The sequence below is a fragment of the Cibotium barometz genome, chromosome 19 (genome assembly GCF_041138505.1).
Source record: "Cibotium barometz isolate CiBa-2024 chromosome 19, ASM4113850v1, whole genome shotgun sequence".
Lineage (NCBI taxonomy): Eukaryota > Viridiplantae > Streptophyta > Polypodiopsida > Cyatheales > Cibotiaceae > Cibotium > Cibotium barometz.
In genome coordinates, this window is record NC_141064.1 from 48,488,734 (window position 1) to 48,506,797 (window position 18,064).

General features: G+C 44.1%; 1 protein-coding gene across 1 annotated transcript in view; it reads right to left on the bottom strand.

The window, feature by feature from the left end:
• LOC147628692 (COP9 signalosome complex subunit 3-like) overlaps positions 1-17,495 on the bottom strand; it is a 114,830-nt gene extending 97,335 nt beyond the window's left edge. Inside the window, exon 1 of the mRNA XM_086813906.1 lies at positions 17,224-17,495. Within this exon, the coding sequence (XP_086670032.1) occupies positions 17,224-17,411 (188 nt within the window). The 5' untranslated portion in view covers positions 17,412-17,495. The remainder of the gene's footprint in view (positions 1-17,223) is intronic.
• Positions 17,496-18,064: the final 569 nt, after the last annotated feature.

Below are 18,064 nucleotides of genomic sequence, written 5' to 3' on the forward strand. Positions count from 1 at the left end.
TTTTTTGAGTTTAAAATTTTTTTAAAAGTTTTAAAAGAACCCTCCAAGGTTTCCAAGGTGTTTTATTTTTTTAAGACTATAGAATATATATATATATATTTATTTATATTTATATTTATTTATTTATTTATTTATTTATTTATTCAAGGAAAAAAAACACAAAAGCAAAGCAAAAGCTAAGCCTAGCTTTTGAAGATTTTTAGCTTTTGGGAAACCTTTATAAACCCTCTCAAGTGGACTTCTTGCCACACATCTCTCAAGTTCTCAAGTTTTCAAGCTCTCAAGCTCTCAATTTCCCGTGCACTTTTGTTGTGCAAAGATCGAATTCTCTCTCCACGTACCCTCTTGACGATGTCGACCCAAGAATCAGAGTTGGAACCCCTTGTGGAACGCGAAGGCTTGCCGGCTATGGAAGGTACCGATGCCGATCTTTTTGACGATTTTGTGTCAAAATCAGATTTCCAAGAGTTCAAAGTAGCTCTCGAAGCTTCTTCGACAGAACGTCAGGCACAAATCGCAGCCCAGATGCAAGCTTTGCAGAACTCTATCGCTCTATTGACCACTACCCTCTCTACTTTCTCGGGTATGGATACCTTGGCTTCAGCTTTAGGCCCCAACATTACTCCGGAACCGTTCGGGGGCGAGCAAAAGCAGCGCACCAAGGAGATCGTGGACACTTGGCTACATGAGTGGCAAGTTCACTTTCAGTTTTATCCATATGATGATGGAAAGAGGATTCAGTTAGCAGCAGGTTTCCTGTCTGGCAAAGCTTTGCTTTGGTGGAAGGAACTCAACCCTAAGCCAACGACTTGGGCACAATTTGAAGATATCTTCAAGAAAGAATTCCTCAAGAAAGAGGATGACTATGATGTTGTTGCCCGGTTTTCAGCTTTGACCGTGACCTCGCAGCACCTCACTTATGAGGTCTACCTCCAGAAGTTTCGTGACTTGCAGATGAAAGCTACAAAGATGGATCCCACTACTCTTTTGGGGTTTTTCGTAGCTGGTTTACCAAACTCGTACCGATTACAGGTTAAAAATAACAAATGTAAAACATTGGACGAGGCCATTCATTCAGCTCGTATCTATGATGATACGATGGTCTCTTCCAAGTCAAAACCCGTTACCGAGCAGGGGAACAAGAATAAACGAAAGTTCTCCGCACCTATGGCTAACACGACAGAGGGAACGTCTTCGGACCAACCTTCGAAGAATTCCAGTTCGACACCAGCGAAGAAGAAACGACTCCTTAGGGCTTTGAAGCTCAAGAAGGAAGGACGACGTTTTATCTGCGAAGAAAAAGGACACATGAGTAACGAGTGCCCGAGGCAAAAGGGTACCAAGTCAAACGCAGGACCCAAGCCAAAGGCAGCTAACCAGTTGTCTTTGACAGGTACGTCAATTACTGTACTTTCTCGCCCTAGTACTTGTTCTGATTGTCTGTTCAATTCTAAGGTATTTGGCTTGAATGATCTTCTCCGAGTTTATGGAGAAGTGAATGGCCATAAGATTCACATTCTTTTAGACCCTGGCAGTTCACATAACTTTGTTAACTACAAACTTGTGCAGAAATTGAGTCTTGATACGACACTCAACGACCATACCTATGAGGTACGTCTACCTGCGGGAAGACAAGTTTGGGATCGCAAGGTGGAGATGCTGCCAATCCAGATTCAGGACTACAAAGATACTCTGGAATGCTATGTTATGCATCTGGAAAATGTAGACTTGTTATTAGGGATTGAGTGGTTTAAGACTCTTGACGTCCAGATAGATTGGTCTAGTCATATTTTTTCTTTTCAGCATAGGGACACCAGGTATAATATTTTAGGTGATTGTATTCATCCCTCTCAGGGACCTCTTGTAAATACAATTGATTTTGGAAATCTAATGGATTCTTCTTTGTATACTGCTTTCCATTGTGTATTGATTCCACTTTCTTCTTTTATCATCCCTTCCATGGATGTAAATGAATTAAGTGTGTTTGAAAGCAAAGAATTACAAAAGATACTTGATTCGTTTCAAGATGTATTTCCTAAGAAACTGCCATCGGATTTACCACCTGAACGGACAGTAGATCATCGTATTGACTTGATCCCTGGTGCTCATCCTGTGAGTATTCCACCTTATAGGATGAGCCAAGCCGAGAAAGATGAGTTGGCTAAACAACTCCAAGATTATTTGAGGATGGGCCAGATCCGTCCAAGTAAATCACCTTGGGGTGCACCTGTGTTGCTTAGGAGAAAGAAGGACAATACCTGGAGAATGTGTATAGATTACAAGAGATTGAACAAGCTGACAATTAAGAACCGTTATCCTCTCCCTAGATCAGATGACCTGATTGACCGGTTAGCAGGAGCGAAATATTTCACGAAGATAGATTTACGTACTGGCTATCACCAGATACGTATTCATGAAAGGCATGTCAAAAGAACCGTCTTTCGGACTAGGTATGGCCATTACGAGTTTCTCGTATTACCTTTTGGGTTAACCAATGCTCCAGCCACTTTCCAGCAAATGACGAACGATCTTTTTCGTGAACATTTGGGAAAATTTGTGGTGGTGTTCCTGGATGATATTTTTATTTATAGTCGTACTCTTGAGGATCATGTCAGACACCTCACGATTGTCTTATCTATTTTGAGACAGAATCGACTATATGCTAAGTTGAGTAAATGTGAGTTCTTTATGACCGACATCATTTACTTGGGACACAAGATCACTAGAGATGGATTGAGTATTGACTATGACCGAGTTCAGAAGGTTTTGGACTGGCCTATACCGCAAACAGTGAAATAACTTCATTCTTTTCTCGGTTTTGTTGTTTTTCTTCGAAAATCTGTACAGGAGTACTCTCAGCTCACACTACCGATGACCGACTTATTGAAAGGTCGTGGACGTAAGTCCAATCAGCCTATCACTTGGAATAACGATTTGGATATGGCCTTCAGACTTTTGAAAGATAAAGTCAAGGAAGCACCTATCTTAGCATTGCCTGATCCTAGTCGGCCTCATGTTCTTGAAACTGATGCCAATGACTATGCTATCGGGGCTGCTCTATTTCAAGATGGTAGACCGGTTGCTTTTGAAAGTAAAAAGCTAGACGACACTCAATCCAAGGTTAGTTATTGTATTATAGAGAGTCTCGCGAGTTTGTGAGAGCTCTATGGTCTTGGAGCCTGGATCTAGTGCAGACGTGCACCTGCTTTGTGCAGCCGAGGCCGACAGCAATCTCGAGGCCCGCGAGGGCAGCTTCGTGGCGGTATGGGACGTCGCGAGAAGGAGATTGGTCGGTACGTCATCCTAGTTAGCTCAGCTCGTGGCTCGGTGGGGACAGCCAAGACTGTGGGCTTGCCCACGGCTATCATGGTTGGGAGGTGAGTCAGGCTTGCACCCCCTTGCTTGTTTGTTTGTTCGTTTGTTTGCAGGATTCGAGTTTCGAACCAAGATCGATCACGAGGGGATCCGTGGGGATTTGACAGGATGTGCCTATTCGATGTAGAGACACAACCATTCATCAAGGGATACAACCATTCGTCGAAGGGATGTGGCTATTCGATGAAGAGGTACATCCTTTGGCGAAGAGTCGCAACCAGTCGAGGTAGGGGTTCCCTTGGCTGGTTACTCTTTGCATATGCAACACGAATCAGCAATGAAGAGAGTATCTGATACATACATACGTCACAATCGTGACAGCTACAAGAAGGGCCGTCTGCCATACTATGTCAGAAAATGGACATAGCAGTAACACCATATATGGATGCATGGAGAGCATGCACAGTGTAACGTGCGGAAGCTCTGGGAGTCTTCTTTCAGCCCTAAACACTCTTGGAAACCTTCTGATGCAAAAACGCACCATCTGATGCAAAAACGCAGGTAGAGAGAGAGTAGAGAGAGAGAGAGAGAGAGAATTGCTGGAAATTCAGTATATACTATGGTACAAAAAGGTACATATCTTGCAGCCCTTGGCTGCCTTCTTGAAAAGGTGGTAAAACACCAAAACCTGTCCCCTATGGGACCTCTAGTGATCCCAACCCCTAGTGGGTTTGAATGCCTAAAACAATGAGTACTTGGGCCTTTTTATAGGTCCCTTGGACAAAGGGTAGACTATCCGACTGCTGGTCGGCCAGTATTAATGCATTAAATGCTTATTAATTCAGCCGCCTGGGTGGTCCTCCTTGATCTTGATGCGCCTGATGCCTTGATCTTGATGCGCCTGATGCTGGTTCAGCCGACCACCTCCATGAGCAGCCGACAGTCCTTTCTATGCAGCCAGCACCAATGTCCTGCAGCCGACACACTTCTGATCTTCAGCTTGTCCTCCACGCCAGTCTACTCTGCCACAAGTGCTCTGTACTCCTCCATCTCGGTTCTACTCTTTATCTGGCTGCCTCTTCTGGATCTAGCCCTGAGAATGTCCATGGCATCTATGATGCACATGACACACAGACACCATACGTGCCTCCCCTTTACTCCTCAAATTCAAGGACACTGCTAGCCGGCAAGTATCCTTGGATCATAAGCATCCCTCAAAGGTGAGAACGTTTATCTTGGTGATGACCTCACTCCCACATAGGTGGAGCATAGCATGCCGAAAGTGTAGGCATATGCTTACTTATAGTAGTGCTATGTGTGAACAGGGCTTAACCAAGGGCATTTTTTCCCATGTGGTTTTTCCCCTTGGACATCAAGTGTGAAAGGACACATAATATATTTTGTAGTTCTATATTATATGGATGTGGCACACATGCAAGGGTTGACTTGCATTTTGTGGATACCACACTTTTGGCTCTCTCTCTCTCCCTCTCATTTCTGTGTGTGAGCTTCTCTACCCTGCACCTAACCCTAATGTGCAGGTTTGTGTGTGTGAGTGTGTGAGTCCAACACCCAACATTTGGTATCAGAGCTGGGAGCTGGGAGCTGGCCTTGGAAATCTGCTGCTGGAAAAATTACTACAAAATTCCGTCGACTGCGAATTTCCATCGACACTGTGTTTTTCCGTCGACGGACGTCCGTCCGCCGGTTCCGTCCAGTTGCTCCACCGTCCAGCTGCCAAAGACGGGCGGCACTGGTGGGGAGCCCACCACCTCCGCCCAGCTCCCGGGCGGTTCTGCCAACTCCAGCCGGCGCCCGCTTCTGTCGCCGCCCAACCCCCCTTCGCTCCGTCCCAACCTGACGTTCTGTTCCGTCTGCTTGCCCGCCTCCGTCTGACGACTCGCCCGACGCCTGCCCAGCACGACTCTGACACGACGGCTGCCTTTGTTTCTGTTTTTCGCTGCAGCCGGGCCCAGGTGCAGCTACGCGTGCAGCTAGCCTACGGCTGCCGCTCCGTCTTTCCTATTGGCTCCGTTAGCTCCAGTCTCAGCTCCCCAACATTCCGCCTGCTCGACTACCCAACACACGCCCGCTCTGGTTGGTCCGACGTTTGCTCTCATCAGTCCTCTGCAACGTACAACACATTGGTTTGACTCCCTCCAACGTCTCCACCTACAACGACTAGCCACCTGCAACGACACCTTGCCTGAAGGTATTTTTCTGTAAAAATTTCTAGGTCAAATACAAAATCTGCAGCCATTGCAGGGCAGGTCATATGCCGATTTTGCAGACAATGAATACTGTGCAAGTCAGATTGAAAAGAAAATTGCAGATGAAATTTGGGGGTTTTTGAAATTGAGGTCAAAATCAGCAAATTGAACCTCTCTTATTTGCAGAAATTTGGGGGTTTTCAAAATTGAGGTCAAAATTGGCAAATTGGAGCTCTTACATTTGCAGAAATTTGGGGCTTTTGTGAAAATTGGCCAATTAGATGCACATTGAAGCGATTGGAGTGCATAAAAATTGGGGATTTTCTGATTGAAGCATGTAATTGGGCATTACAGCTGCGATTTGTCGCGTATGTATACACACTATGTGTAATTGGACAATTTGGTGCAGGTTTACACTTGCTTTGGTTTGCAGGCATACATTTGCACACGACATTTAGTTGCCTGGCAGCGCACATTGGTGCTTGGTTTGCTTGCAGTTATACTTTATTGACATGGCACAGAATGCTACAGATGTATTTGGTGTGCTCACCCAGGAGGACAAGCTGGATGGATCTAACTACTCTCTCTGGAGTTTTATGATCCATAATTTGCTGGTAGCCAAAGGGCTCTGGGGCATCGTGTGTGGTGATGACACACGCCCACATACCATTCAGCCAGCCACGCCTCAAAGGGGAGGTGCTCAAAGAGCTCCTGATGTAGATCCTGCTCCCACACAAGAGCAGAAGAGATGGGATTCTAGAGATGCACAGGCCATGTCATTGATAGCCCTTTCAGTGAAAAGGACTATTATTCCGCACATTCGTTCATGCAAGACATCGAAGCTTGCATGGGACACATTGGAAGCAATGTATCAGGTACGCAACGAGGCAAGAGTTGCTTATTTGAAGAGGCAATTGGATCTTCTTTCAATGGATGAGGGTGACTCTATGGCAGATCATCTAACCAAAGTGAAAGATTTGCAGGAACAATTGCTCAACATTGATGAGGTTATCCCAGACAGACAGATGGTCACCAACACTCTTCATTCTTTATCGCCTTTCTACTTGGGCTTTCACACCTCTCTCAACCTCTCGATGAGAGGAGGTGGTGATCCCGTCACTTTTGAAGAGCTCGTGGGTTTACTCTTGCAGGAAGAGCAAACAAGAGCAAACATATCGAGCAACCGTGGTGGAGAAAAGGCATTTACAGCCAAGGATAAGGGTAAAGCAAAGAGCTTTAAGCATGGGCGACAACAGTCTAGCAAGGCTGGTCATGGACAACCCTCTTCTAGTGGTGAAAAGTCTGACAAAGGGGATGCAAACAAGCCCAAAAAGAAGGGAAAATGTCACTACTGCCATAAGCCTGGACACTACATCAGTGAATGTAGGAAAAGGATTGCAAAAGAGAAAAAGAAAGAAGCAGGCAATGCAATAGCAGACTCTTCGGATGACAAAGCACAGCACTCAGCTAATGTAATCCAGGAAGAGTACACTTTTTTGGTCACATGCACTAGTGACACACCAGGTGCTTCAGACACTGATATGTCTTGCATTGCATCTGACAGACAGAATGCATCATGGTATTTTGATAGTGGTGCTTCGAGCCACATCACTTCATGCAAAGATGTATTTCAGCACTTGGTTTATGCTTCAAATGGCCGCACTGTATCATGTGCAGATCATACCACATATCCAGTAAAGGGAATTGGTAATGTCATACTTATTGCAGCCAATGGTGCCAATATATGTATGAGAAATGTATTGTGTGTTCCAGGAATAAAGAAAAATCTGCTCTCCGTCTCAGCCATAAACGACCAAGGTTTAAAGGTTGAATTTGAAGATGGGAAGTGTTTGGTAAAAGACCCATCAAAGGGTTATGAAATAGTCACTTCTGGAACACGATACAAAGGCTTGTATAAGCTGGACAGCTATGACAAGCGCACTTATGATGCAAATACAGTGGCTGCCCACACTCCTGCTATGCATGATGCAGAGCTATGGCATGCTCGTTTTGGGCATGTAAATTTTCAGAGTTTGATGCTTTTGCAGAAGCATCATATGGTTGATAATATGCCGCCTCTTGAGTCTCCGCCAAGACATGTATGTGAGGGGTGTATTTTGGGAAAGATGCATCGGAAACCATTCCCCAAAGATGGAGCTGTTAGAGCTGAAAGTAAATTACAGCTCATACATAGTGATGTATGTGGTCCAATGCGGACACCATCCATAGGGGGGCATCTTTACTTCGTCACATTCATTGATGACTACTCCAGGTTTGCTTGGGCTTACCCTTTCAAAGCAAAAGAAGATGTGTTTACATGCTTTCGACACTTTGTAGCAATGGCTGAAAATATGTGTGCATGTAAAGTCCAAACACTCTGCTCAGATAGAGGTGGAGAATACATGTCAAATGCATTCAAGGATTATATGCTTCAAAAGGGCATCAAACACCAATGTACTATGCCTTATACACCGCAGCAGAATGGTGTAGCTGAAAGGAAAAATAGATCTCTCATGGAGATGGCAAGATGCATGGTGAAAGCACAAAAGTTGCCTCACAAATTTTGGATGGAAGCTATAATGTGTGCAACTCATGTGTTGAACAGGTGTCCAACAAAAGCTTTGAAAACCATAACACCATTTGAGGCTTGGTATAGCCGAAAGCCAACAGTGGATTATATGCGTACATTTGGGTGTTTGGCATATGCACATGTGCCAGAACAACTCCGAACAAAGCTTGATGACAAAGCAATTAAATGCATTTTTGTGGGCTACAGCAATGAAAGCAAAGGATACCGTCTTTATAATCCAACTACACGAAGGATTTTTGTGAGTAGAGATGTGGTATTTGCTGAAAATTCAGAACAGCCCATGGTCATTGGTCACCTTGTATAAAAGCAATGATACAAGCATACAGGACATGTTTGATGGACTTTTACCCATTGCAATTAGGGGGGATTCAGATCAGCCAGCCCCTACACAAGAAAATCCACATGTAGAACATGTGGAACAGCCAGCCATTCAGCCCCCTTCTGTGGAAGAAGTGGAAGATCTTGTCAGGGAAGAGCAAACAGCCATAGACACAGCCAAGTCAGTGCCAAGATGGTTGCTGAAAACTTTGCAAGAAAGCAACCTTGCAGCTCCACTCACAGGTAGAACAAGGGCTAGTTCCAGCCATGCCTTGAATGTACATCGTGGGGAGTCGGCATTCGCAATGGGTGGTCTCTTTGATTCAGAAGAGCCTTCTTCTTATGAAGAAGCACATGAGAATGAGCATTGGTTGCAAGCTATGCAAGCTGAAATTTCTTCTATCATGAAGAATAATACATGGGATCTTGTGGAATTGCCTAAAGGCAAGCATGTAATTGGCACAAAGTGGGTGTACAAAGTCAAAAGAAAGTCTGATGGTACTATTGACAGGTACAAAGCAAGACTTGTGGCTAAAGGCTACTCCCAGAAAAAGGGAATAGATTATGAAGAGACTTTTGCTCCTACTTCGAGAATGACCACAATAAGATCTGTGATTGCATTGGCTGCCCATAAAGGATGGAAAGTGCATCAATTGGATATCAAAACTGCATTCTTAAATGGGGATTTACAGGAGGAAGTATATGTAAATCAGCCCATTGGTTTTGTAGTTCCTGGTGAGGAACATAAAGTATGCAGGTTGCACAAAGCATTGTATGGGTTAAAGCAAGCTCCAAGAGCTTGGTATGATAAGATACATGCTCATCTAACCAGCCAAGGTTATGAGAATAGTCCAGCTGAAAGCACATTATATGTGAAGAAAACCAATGCCGATATTCTCATAGTCATCTTGTATGTAGATGACATGCTCATTACAGGTACAAGCAAAGCACAAATTTCAGATTTCAAAGCTGATTTGAAAGCTAAATTTGATATGTCAGATTTGGGGCCTTTACACTACTATCTCGGCATACAGTTTATGCATACAGATGATGGCATTGTTATGCAGCAAACTAAGTACATAAAAAGTTTGCTAAAAAGGTTTCACATGGATGAATGTAAGCCCATTTCTACTCCGGTAGAACCAGGTGTACGGCTTACTATGCATGATATTGGAGAGCCTTTTGAGGCCGGTCTTTATAGCCAGGCAGTGGGATGCCTCATTTACTTGTGTAACACGAGGCCAGACATATCTTTTGGAGTGTCTTTGTTGAGCAAATTCATGCACAGCCCAGGCACAAAGCATTGGCAAGCAGTCAAACGCATTTTTCGATATCTTAAGGGTACCCTGGATCTTGGTTTGTTCTATCCCAGGGGGGGCAGCTTGCAGCTTTATGCATACAGTGATTCAGATTGGGCTGGTGATTATGATACCAGGCAATCCACCAGTGGGAATTGTTTTTTTCTTGGCAGCTCATGCATATCTTGGTTGAGTAAAAAGCAACCCACTGTTGCTACATCTACTTGTGAGGCTGAGTACAGGGCAGTCTTTACAGCTACAGTAGATTGTGTATGGTTGAGGAGACTATTGGCTGATCTTCGTGAGTGTCAGCAGACACCCACCACCATTCTCACTGATAGCCAGAGTGCTATGGCCGTGGCACGAAATCCAGTATTTCATGCACGTACCAAGTACATAGAGATTCATTATCACTATGTCAGAGAGAGGCTACATGCAGGGGAGATCAGTTTATCTTATTGCCCTACACAGGATAATGTTGCAGATCTATTCACAAAGGCTTTACCTCGAGAAAAGTTTGAAGCTTTCCGCAAAGCTTTGGGCTTACTCTCATACAGAGAGTGATCTGCTACCCTTGTACAGGTTCACACTTCCACTACAGGGGGGATTTGTAGGCATATGCTAACTTATAGTAGTGCTATGTGTGAACAGGGCTTAACCAAGGGCATTTTTTCCCATGTGGTTTTTCCCCTTGGACATCAAGTGTGAAAGGACACATATAATATTTTGTAGTTCTATATTATATGGATGTGGCACACATGCAAGGGTTGACTTGCATTTTGTGGATACCACACTTTTGGCTCTCTCTCTCTCCCTCTCATTTCTGTGTGTGAGCTTCTCTACCCTGCACCTAACCCTAATGTGCAGGTTTGTGTGTGTGAGTGTGTGAGTCCAACACCCAACAGAAAGTGCTTGAAGCCCGTAAGACGGGGAAGTGGGTAGTTTATAGAGATCGCAAGGTCATCATCACAAATAGACGTCCAAATAGGGACACGCAGTCTATGGTCAGGATGGCAATCTAGAACTGCAATGAAACTTTGTGGTCAGACATTGGGGGATTCAAGGAGACTTTCACAAGACCGGACATCATCTTCTCCATAGAGACGCACCAGAGCTAGGAGAGGGTCTACCACATGTATCAGGATACCAGTGGGAGTCAGCTTATCAAGGGGAGACCTAAACAACAGGAGGGGTGAGGGGATCAAGAGGAGTAGCAGTTTCATTCAGGACACTTACAACCCATGGTTAGCATAGTCACGAGGGATAAGGAGGGCCCGCTACATGTGGGTTCAGCTAAAGATTACAGCCTCGAGATGCATCTATGTGGTAATATGCTCTTTCGTCCTGGATTCTTCACGATATGCCCCATAGGACTGAAGGGAGTCTCCATACACAGCTCTCTATGAGGATATCAATGGCTTGTTGGGATTAGGTGAGGTCCTCTTACTTGAGGACTTCAATGTTAGGACCATGAGTGAGCAGATACAGATGTATGATTTTGAGGACCCTATTAAGTTGCACATGATAGACCACGATGGCATATAGCTACAGATGGCATATAGCTACAGAAGATCTCAGAGGACGATGAAGACATCACTTTCTATGGGAGATGCCTCCTACAACTTGGCTCACGCAACAACCTTGCTATCTATAATGGGATGGCGCAGTGGCCTGCACCAGGAGAGCTTACTAGTTTTCCATACAGAAGGGCTCCAACTCAGTCGATTATCTTATGGGATCATCGGAACTAGCCTCGGTGATACTTAACTTTACCATCCCACCACGCCCGCTTGGTGCCAACCACAGCTCTCATCTGCACACCACCTACCCCACCACAAGAAATAAAATCCCCGGATAATCAAGTTCTATCCAAGAACCCCATCTCACATGCAACAAGTGATAGCCTAGCTCTCTCATCTAGAAATCTGAGACGAAACAAAGGTGCATCCAAAATGCGCCCTATAAAAACCCCCCAAGGCGTCTTGAAAAAGGTCATACTATCAATGCACTCATTTGCATATCATGTCCCCCTCGGGTAGTAATGTCTTTGTACCAAAACCTATTATCAATCCAATTCCATAAGATAAAGCAAAACATAGATCTATCCTCTATCATCCGATCTCGCAAGGGGATATCTATTCTAGAGAACCAAAAATCTACACATTCTATAATTACCAATATAATCACCATTAAACCTAGCGCACCTCAAAGAAAAAACACCTGACACTACATCCCATCCTCACCATTCTGACAACAATAAATTTATCCATGGACAAGAACCTTTGTCATTGTTATTTTCTTGACAAAAGTCAAGACCAAAAACAACTACACACATGCGTGTCATTGCGAAGCTACTCTGAATCACCAGCCTAAAGCTGGAAATTCTCTATTCGAAGATATAGAATAAATTATCCTTGAGATCATGTGCACTCCATCCAATAAATGTGCCTGATCAAATACATGATCTAAGGTTACTAGTGGTATATATACCTATCCAGAAACATGCCCAAATTCACCTTATAAGAAAGTGCAATTTATAACCTCATGGTAGTCATCCACAAGACAATAAACCATCAACTCCATCATGCATAGTATGGACTAGATACTACGACATCCCCACTAACGTCATGAGTGCCCAATAGTGGGTATAGAACTTGGTATCAATATATGCTCCCACACACACACACACCCCGCGCGCACACACAACATACATTCATACAAACGTCTATGTACTGAGTTTCTATCAGAGCTCCGGAGATACAAGGCAGACTCAGCCATAATGAAGCCTAGCACCAAGGATCATAACCAATAGAAAGAATTATTACAACAAAAAGGTAGTTGATAGAGCATATGCACCACTAAAGATAGAAAAATTAACACAATATCAACTGGCTTCAACTTGGACGAAAACTTCAGAATGTGAAATTTGCATGTCCGCTAATATAGCATAAAGATATACCTAGATGAATCCAGTAACATGCCCAAATTCACCTTATAAGAAAGTGCAATTTATATCCTCATGGTAGTCATCCACAAGACAATACACCATCAACTCCATCATGCATAGTATGGACTAGATACTACGATATCCCCACTCACATCATCAGTGCCCAATACTGGTAGTAACTCAAAATAGGCAAGATCAATGATCGTACAACAAAGTAATAAGCAACTACAAGTAGTCACCAATCTGGTCACTAGCACACTCGGCTATGACACACAAATTGCAATGGAAGCAGTTGCCCTGACGAATTTCCTTCTTCGAGGTTTCCCGATTGGCATCTATCTATCCAAGACTAATCAATGTTATTCTTGGATGCACGAAAGAACTATCAATCATGACAACTTTGTCGGCAAAATAAAACCAAGAAAGTGCATAGCACCATCCAAGTCATGCTATCGATCCTTCGCTTCCTCTCCTAGTATCAACCACTCCTTGCTCCTCTCCCTCCACTCACCCTTCGAATGGTCTGGATCTAGTCCTTCAAATCAGTCTACCACAAGTATCTCAAGATTGCACCATTGGATTAACTTGCAGTGAAAAGATGAAATGAAGAACTTCATACATTCTACATCTTCACCATTGGGATCTTGCAAACATAAAATATAACTCCAGATATGTAGGTTCCTATATGAAGATGATGGGAAACTACAAAAATTCAAAACAATTCGTACCTACCTACCTACCTACCTTTGTTGGCAATAGAGCTTCAACAATCAAACCCTATTGTTAGATGAAGAAGATATATTCTACAAAATTATTGTATACATAAAGGTCTACAACTTGACCATTGAGATTAGCCAAATTATAATTATATCCCATGTAGATACAACAACCTCACCAACAGCAATACCTGTAGCTAGTTAGGTAGAGTAGGTTCTACATAACACCTTGAACTCAATCTGCTTAGTATGTGAGTAATAGCGATCTACCGAGTGTTTATTATCGTTATACTCAATCATAGTGCATGCTAGTACATGTCTTTCATCGTTGATTAGTGATTAAGCTAGACTTCTCCCATTGAACTCGATCACTGCTTCATTAGTAAATACATCTTTCAAACACTACACATTATTGAGCGTTGATTTCCAAGTTTTGTTGTCCTCATCTTTTATTTTGCTGACTATAATCTCTTGCCACTCAAAGATCTTCTTCCACACATACCTTTGAGAAGCACATCATGTGTAGGTGTTTCACAGAGAGAGGCAAAATTTCCCCCACAGAGCTAGATGCCCTCAACCTCAGAGATCTAAGGCCAACTCCACATCCAAGGCACACTTCCATGCCATAGAGGCACTACCACGAGAGGTGGACAATGATGCTTTGTACTACATTCATGACGAGGGTGACATAGGACAAGCTCTACCCATTTCATTGTATATAAAGGACCCATTAAGTGCATGGACCTGTCAGGAATCTACCTGCGGAAGCGTTACACACACGCACACGTGGAGAGAGAGAGATGGAGCCGAATAAGCTTGACTTTATTAGCAATGAATAGGTGAATTTACAATGGGTGGGCATGGGTATATATACCCTCACAAGTGAAATGGCCGACTCATGTAGCATAAGTTAAATAATAACTTATGCCCTTTGTTACAACTCGTTTCCACATGAGATACTACTTTTAACACCCTCTCTGTAGCTCATAGTGGGCATAGATGAAGAAACCAAGTCGATGCAGATGCAACCATGGACACCTCAGTACTGGCCGGATACTGAATACACCTCGGAAAATGCACCAAACAACCTGTCTCCTCAAGGAATGCCATCTTGAGCTTCAGCTGCCACATAGAATAATGAATTGCAGACAACTCCACATTCATGATCCCCCATTCGTTGAACTGAGAACACACACGTCCAAAAGATCTCCTGAACATTGAACTATCGACACATGACGCCCAAAATTCTCTGACAATGAACTAGGAACTCATCCCGTCCATAATGTTACCACAATGAACTACGAACACATCACGTCCATAAATTTGTCAAGCTGTTCCATGCCAGATGCATGTGCCTTGAACTCCGACACACGGGTCCAAATCACCAAAACGGGAGCACAGACTGCCCCTCTCTGCCACTCACATGCCTCTCTCTGGCTGAAGCATGTGGTAGCATCCATCCACCAAGCTAGAATGCTGGAGCATGTGCCAGTGTAGTCCTCGCCACACCGGCAGACGCCGTAGCATCCCTCGTAGAATCACTGTCACTGTCATCCTCGTCAGCTTTGCCTTTGCCTTTGTCATTTGTCGAGCCTTGAGCTTTAGCTTTGGATTTGCAATCCCGAGCCAAATGCCCTCGCTTTCCGCACTTATAACAACGGCTCCTAGACTTCTTATTGGATTCCGATGCAGTATGCGCCGATTCTACATCCTTCGGAACTCGAATCTTGTCTTGGGAAATGAGCACTGCTTCCTCCTCAATGAGAAAAGAGCTGAGATCATCAAATTCCAGCTTTTCCTTCGTGACTTGTAAGCGTAATGCCCTCGAGACCATCTCGTACTCCTCAGGCAACTTCGTAAGAACCAAGGCAGCTAACTGGGTACTAGTTAACGCACTATTCATAGCCGATAACTGATCATGGATAACCTTTGCCTTCATTAGAAATGACTGCATAGAGGTCCCGGCTTCAAACTTGATGGAAAACAACTGGCCGAGAAGGGTTACTGCTCGCATTGTTGAGTCTCGATCAAACATTCCTGCAAGCTTTGACCACATTTCCTTGGCAGTCTTTAAAGTCTGAATGAATGGCAGGGGAAATTTCCTTGGTGAGAGATTCTGCAATCGCCGACATCGCCTTCGCATTGTGAGCATCCCAATCCACAAGAGATTTGAGAAACTCCTCCTCCTGAAGACGTGTAAACCGATTGCTATCCCTTCGGGGACGTTCCTCCGAGCCATCAACAATGTCCCATAAGCCTTTTCTGCTAAACCATAGCCTCATTGTCGCCATTCAATTTGTCATCCTTGCTCGAACACGGGAGTCCCATCTCGAAAACTCCGTCCACCTCTTCTCATTCGACCCGGTCTGCTCGCCTTGTGCGTTTCCTCAAGCCTTGGGCTATGTACTTTGCTACCTTGAATTGGCTTTATACAGTCGTGCTACTGCCAACCTTGCGCACCTGGACTTCCCCGATGGTTGCGCCTGTGTCATTGGCAGCCTCTCGCCTGTGTCTGTTTGTGGCTGGCAGCCCTCTGCGCCTGAGCTCTTAAGCCACAGTTCTGCTGCTGCTCAACACGCAATGTGCTGTTGACACGTGCAGTTCGTGCCACGTCACTGCACCAGCCTCACTTCCTGCGCTACCTCAGTCGCTGCAGCAGCCACCTTCTCCAACTCCTCCGTGTGCCCAAGAATCAACGAGCACTCAGCTCTGATACCATGTCAAGAATCTACCTGCGGAAGCGTTACACACACGCACACGTGGAGAGAGAGAGATGGAGCCGAATAAGCTTGACTTTATTAGCAATGAATAGGTGAATTTACAATGGGCTCTAACTGTGGATGAAAAAACCCTTGGGGACTCAAGGGAAAAACCCACATGGGCATGGGTATATATACCCTCACAAGTGAAATGGCCAACTCATGTAGCATAAGTTAAATAATAACTTATGTCATAGTCGAGCATGCGGAAGTTTGAATACACGTAGAGAGAAAGAGAGAAGTTGACGCAGAGAGAGAGAGAGAGAGGTTGGCGAACAACGCTTGACGTGTATTAGCAATGAATAGATGAATTTACAATGGGTGGGCATGGGTATATATACCCTCACAAGTGAAATGGCCGACTCATGTAGCATAAGTTAAATAATAACTTATGCCCTTTGTTACAACTCGTTTCCACATGAGATACTACTTTTAACAGGACCTTGTTTCCTTTCACAAATGGTTTTTTTAAATGCTTTTTAGACATCCAATTTGTTCGAGGATTATATGCATCGCTTTTGGGTCTTAGAGCTTCTTGAGAGTTGCGGACAATCTACAACTTCTTTAGATCATCATGTTTTTGGAGAAACCAAAAGCCAATAATATCCATTGTCAACTAATGTTTGGACAAGTAGAGTATCTTGTTATAGACTTAGCCTTTGATGTCCTAATGATGATTACATTTGTGATATCCAACTTCCTTTTTTATCGGTAGTCGTACGCTACACCAAAAGACCTAGGATTTGGAATTAAAGTGACTACCTGCTTGATTTCAGAAAAGGCTTAAACCCTATGAATGTCGGCCATGAAATAGACATTCAAAATCCGGGCCAAATACCCCTACGATTATGCTATTCTTCAAGTAGGCGTGCACTTGACATGATGAGTAAAGATCTTACGCAGAAGCAGACGAAGACAAAGAAAACAAGAAAAACATCATGGGAACAAAGAGTATATGGTTACTGTGATTCAAAAAGCTATGAGATCTTAACAGGTGGTAGGAAAAAACAGACAGGTTAGAAAAGCACAAAAAGAATTCAACATTAGGGTTAAAAGAAAGAGGGACATACAGGAGAACGAGGTAGCCGAGAGAATGATGAGCGGGGTCCAAGTGGCCAAGGGCGGCATGCAGGCGGGCGGGTGGCTTGCCAGATATTGAGTCCTCGCATTGCTTAAGCAGGGTCTGCAGATGGTTAAGGTCATCGGGGGAGCCGGACAAACCCTGCACCTGCGCGACAAGGTTGTCCAAGCTATCCATCTTCTCCCTCTTCCCTCTTCTTTGTTGTACCTTTAGTTATAGACACCGTAAGCGGGTGTTCACACGTTAAACCCCACCACTCCGGCCCTTGCAGTTCTAAACTTAGCCTGCCTCGCGCGATCGTATTATTTTATAAATTGTGAAAATTTCGTTTTCTCAAACCAAAAAGACATTATGTTAATGTGGGGGAAATGGTACATCACCATACAAAGGGGTTTTGGTGGCTGTGGCAATGTGCGAGGCTTGACACAAGGTCCCCACTATTCAGGCATGTCTCTTCCCTACTCCTGCACGAGAGGAAGGGAAGGAAATGTATGGAAAGAAGAAAGGGGGATGGGGGGTGGAATGTGGGCGGGGCATTTTCTTCATGTTCTCACATGCAGGCTCCTACGCTTTGTCGAATATCCCATTTTATTGCTACATTTGAATTTCGACCAATCAGATTTATTACACTTTTTTTGGAGCCATAAACAGTCACACTTTTCGAAGTACTTCTCCATCTCGTGCCTTGTGCATGTATAAGGGCTCTAATTTTGGAATTCTTAGCTTTCTGGGGGAGATGTTTGTTGTTGTTGTAGAAAGGAGAAACGGTGTGGCAAGGGTGGGGGCAGGATGGGGGGTTTCGCTTCTCACCATCTTACAAATTCATCAAT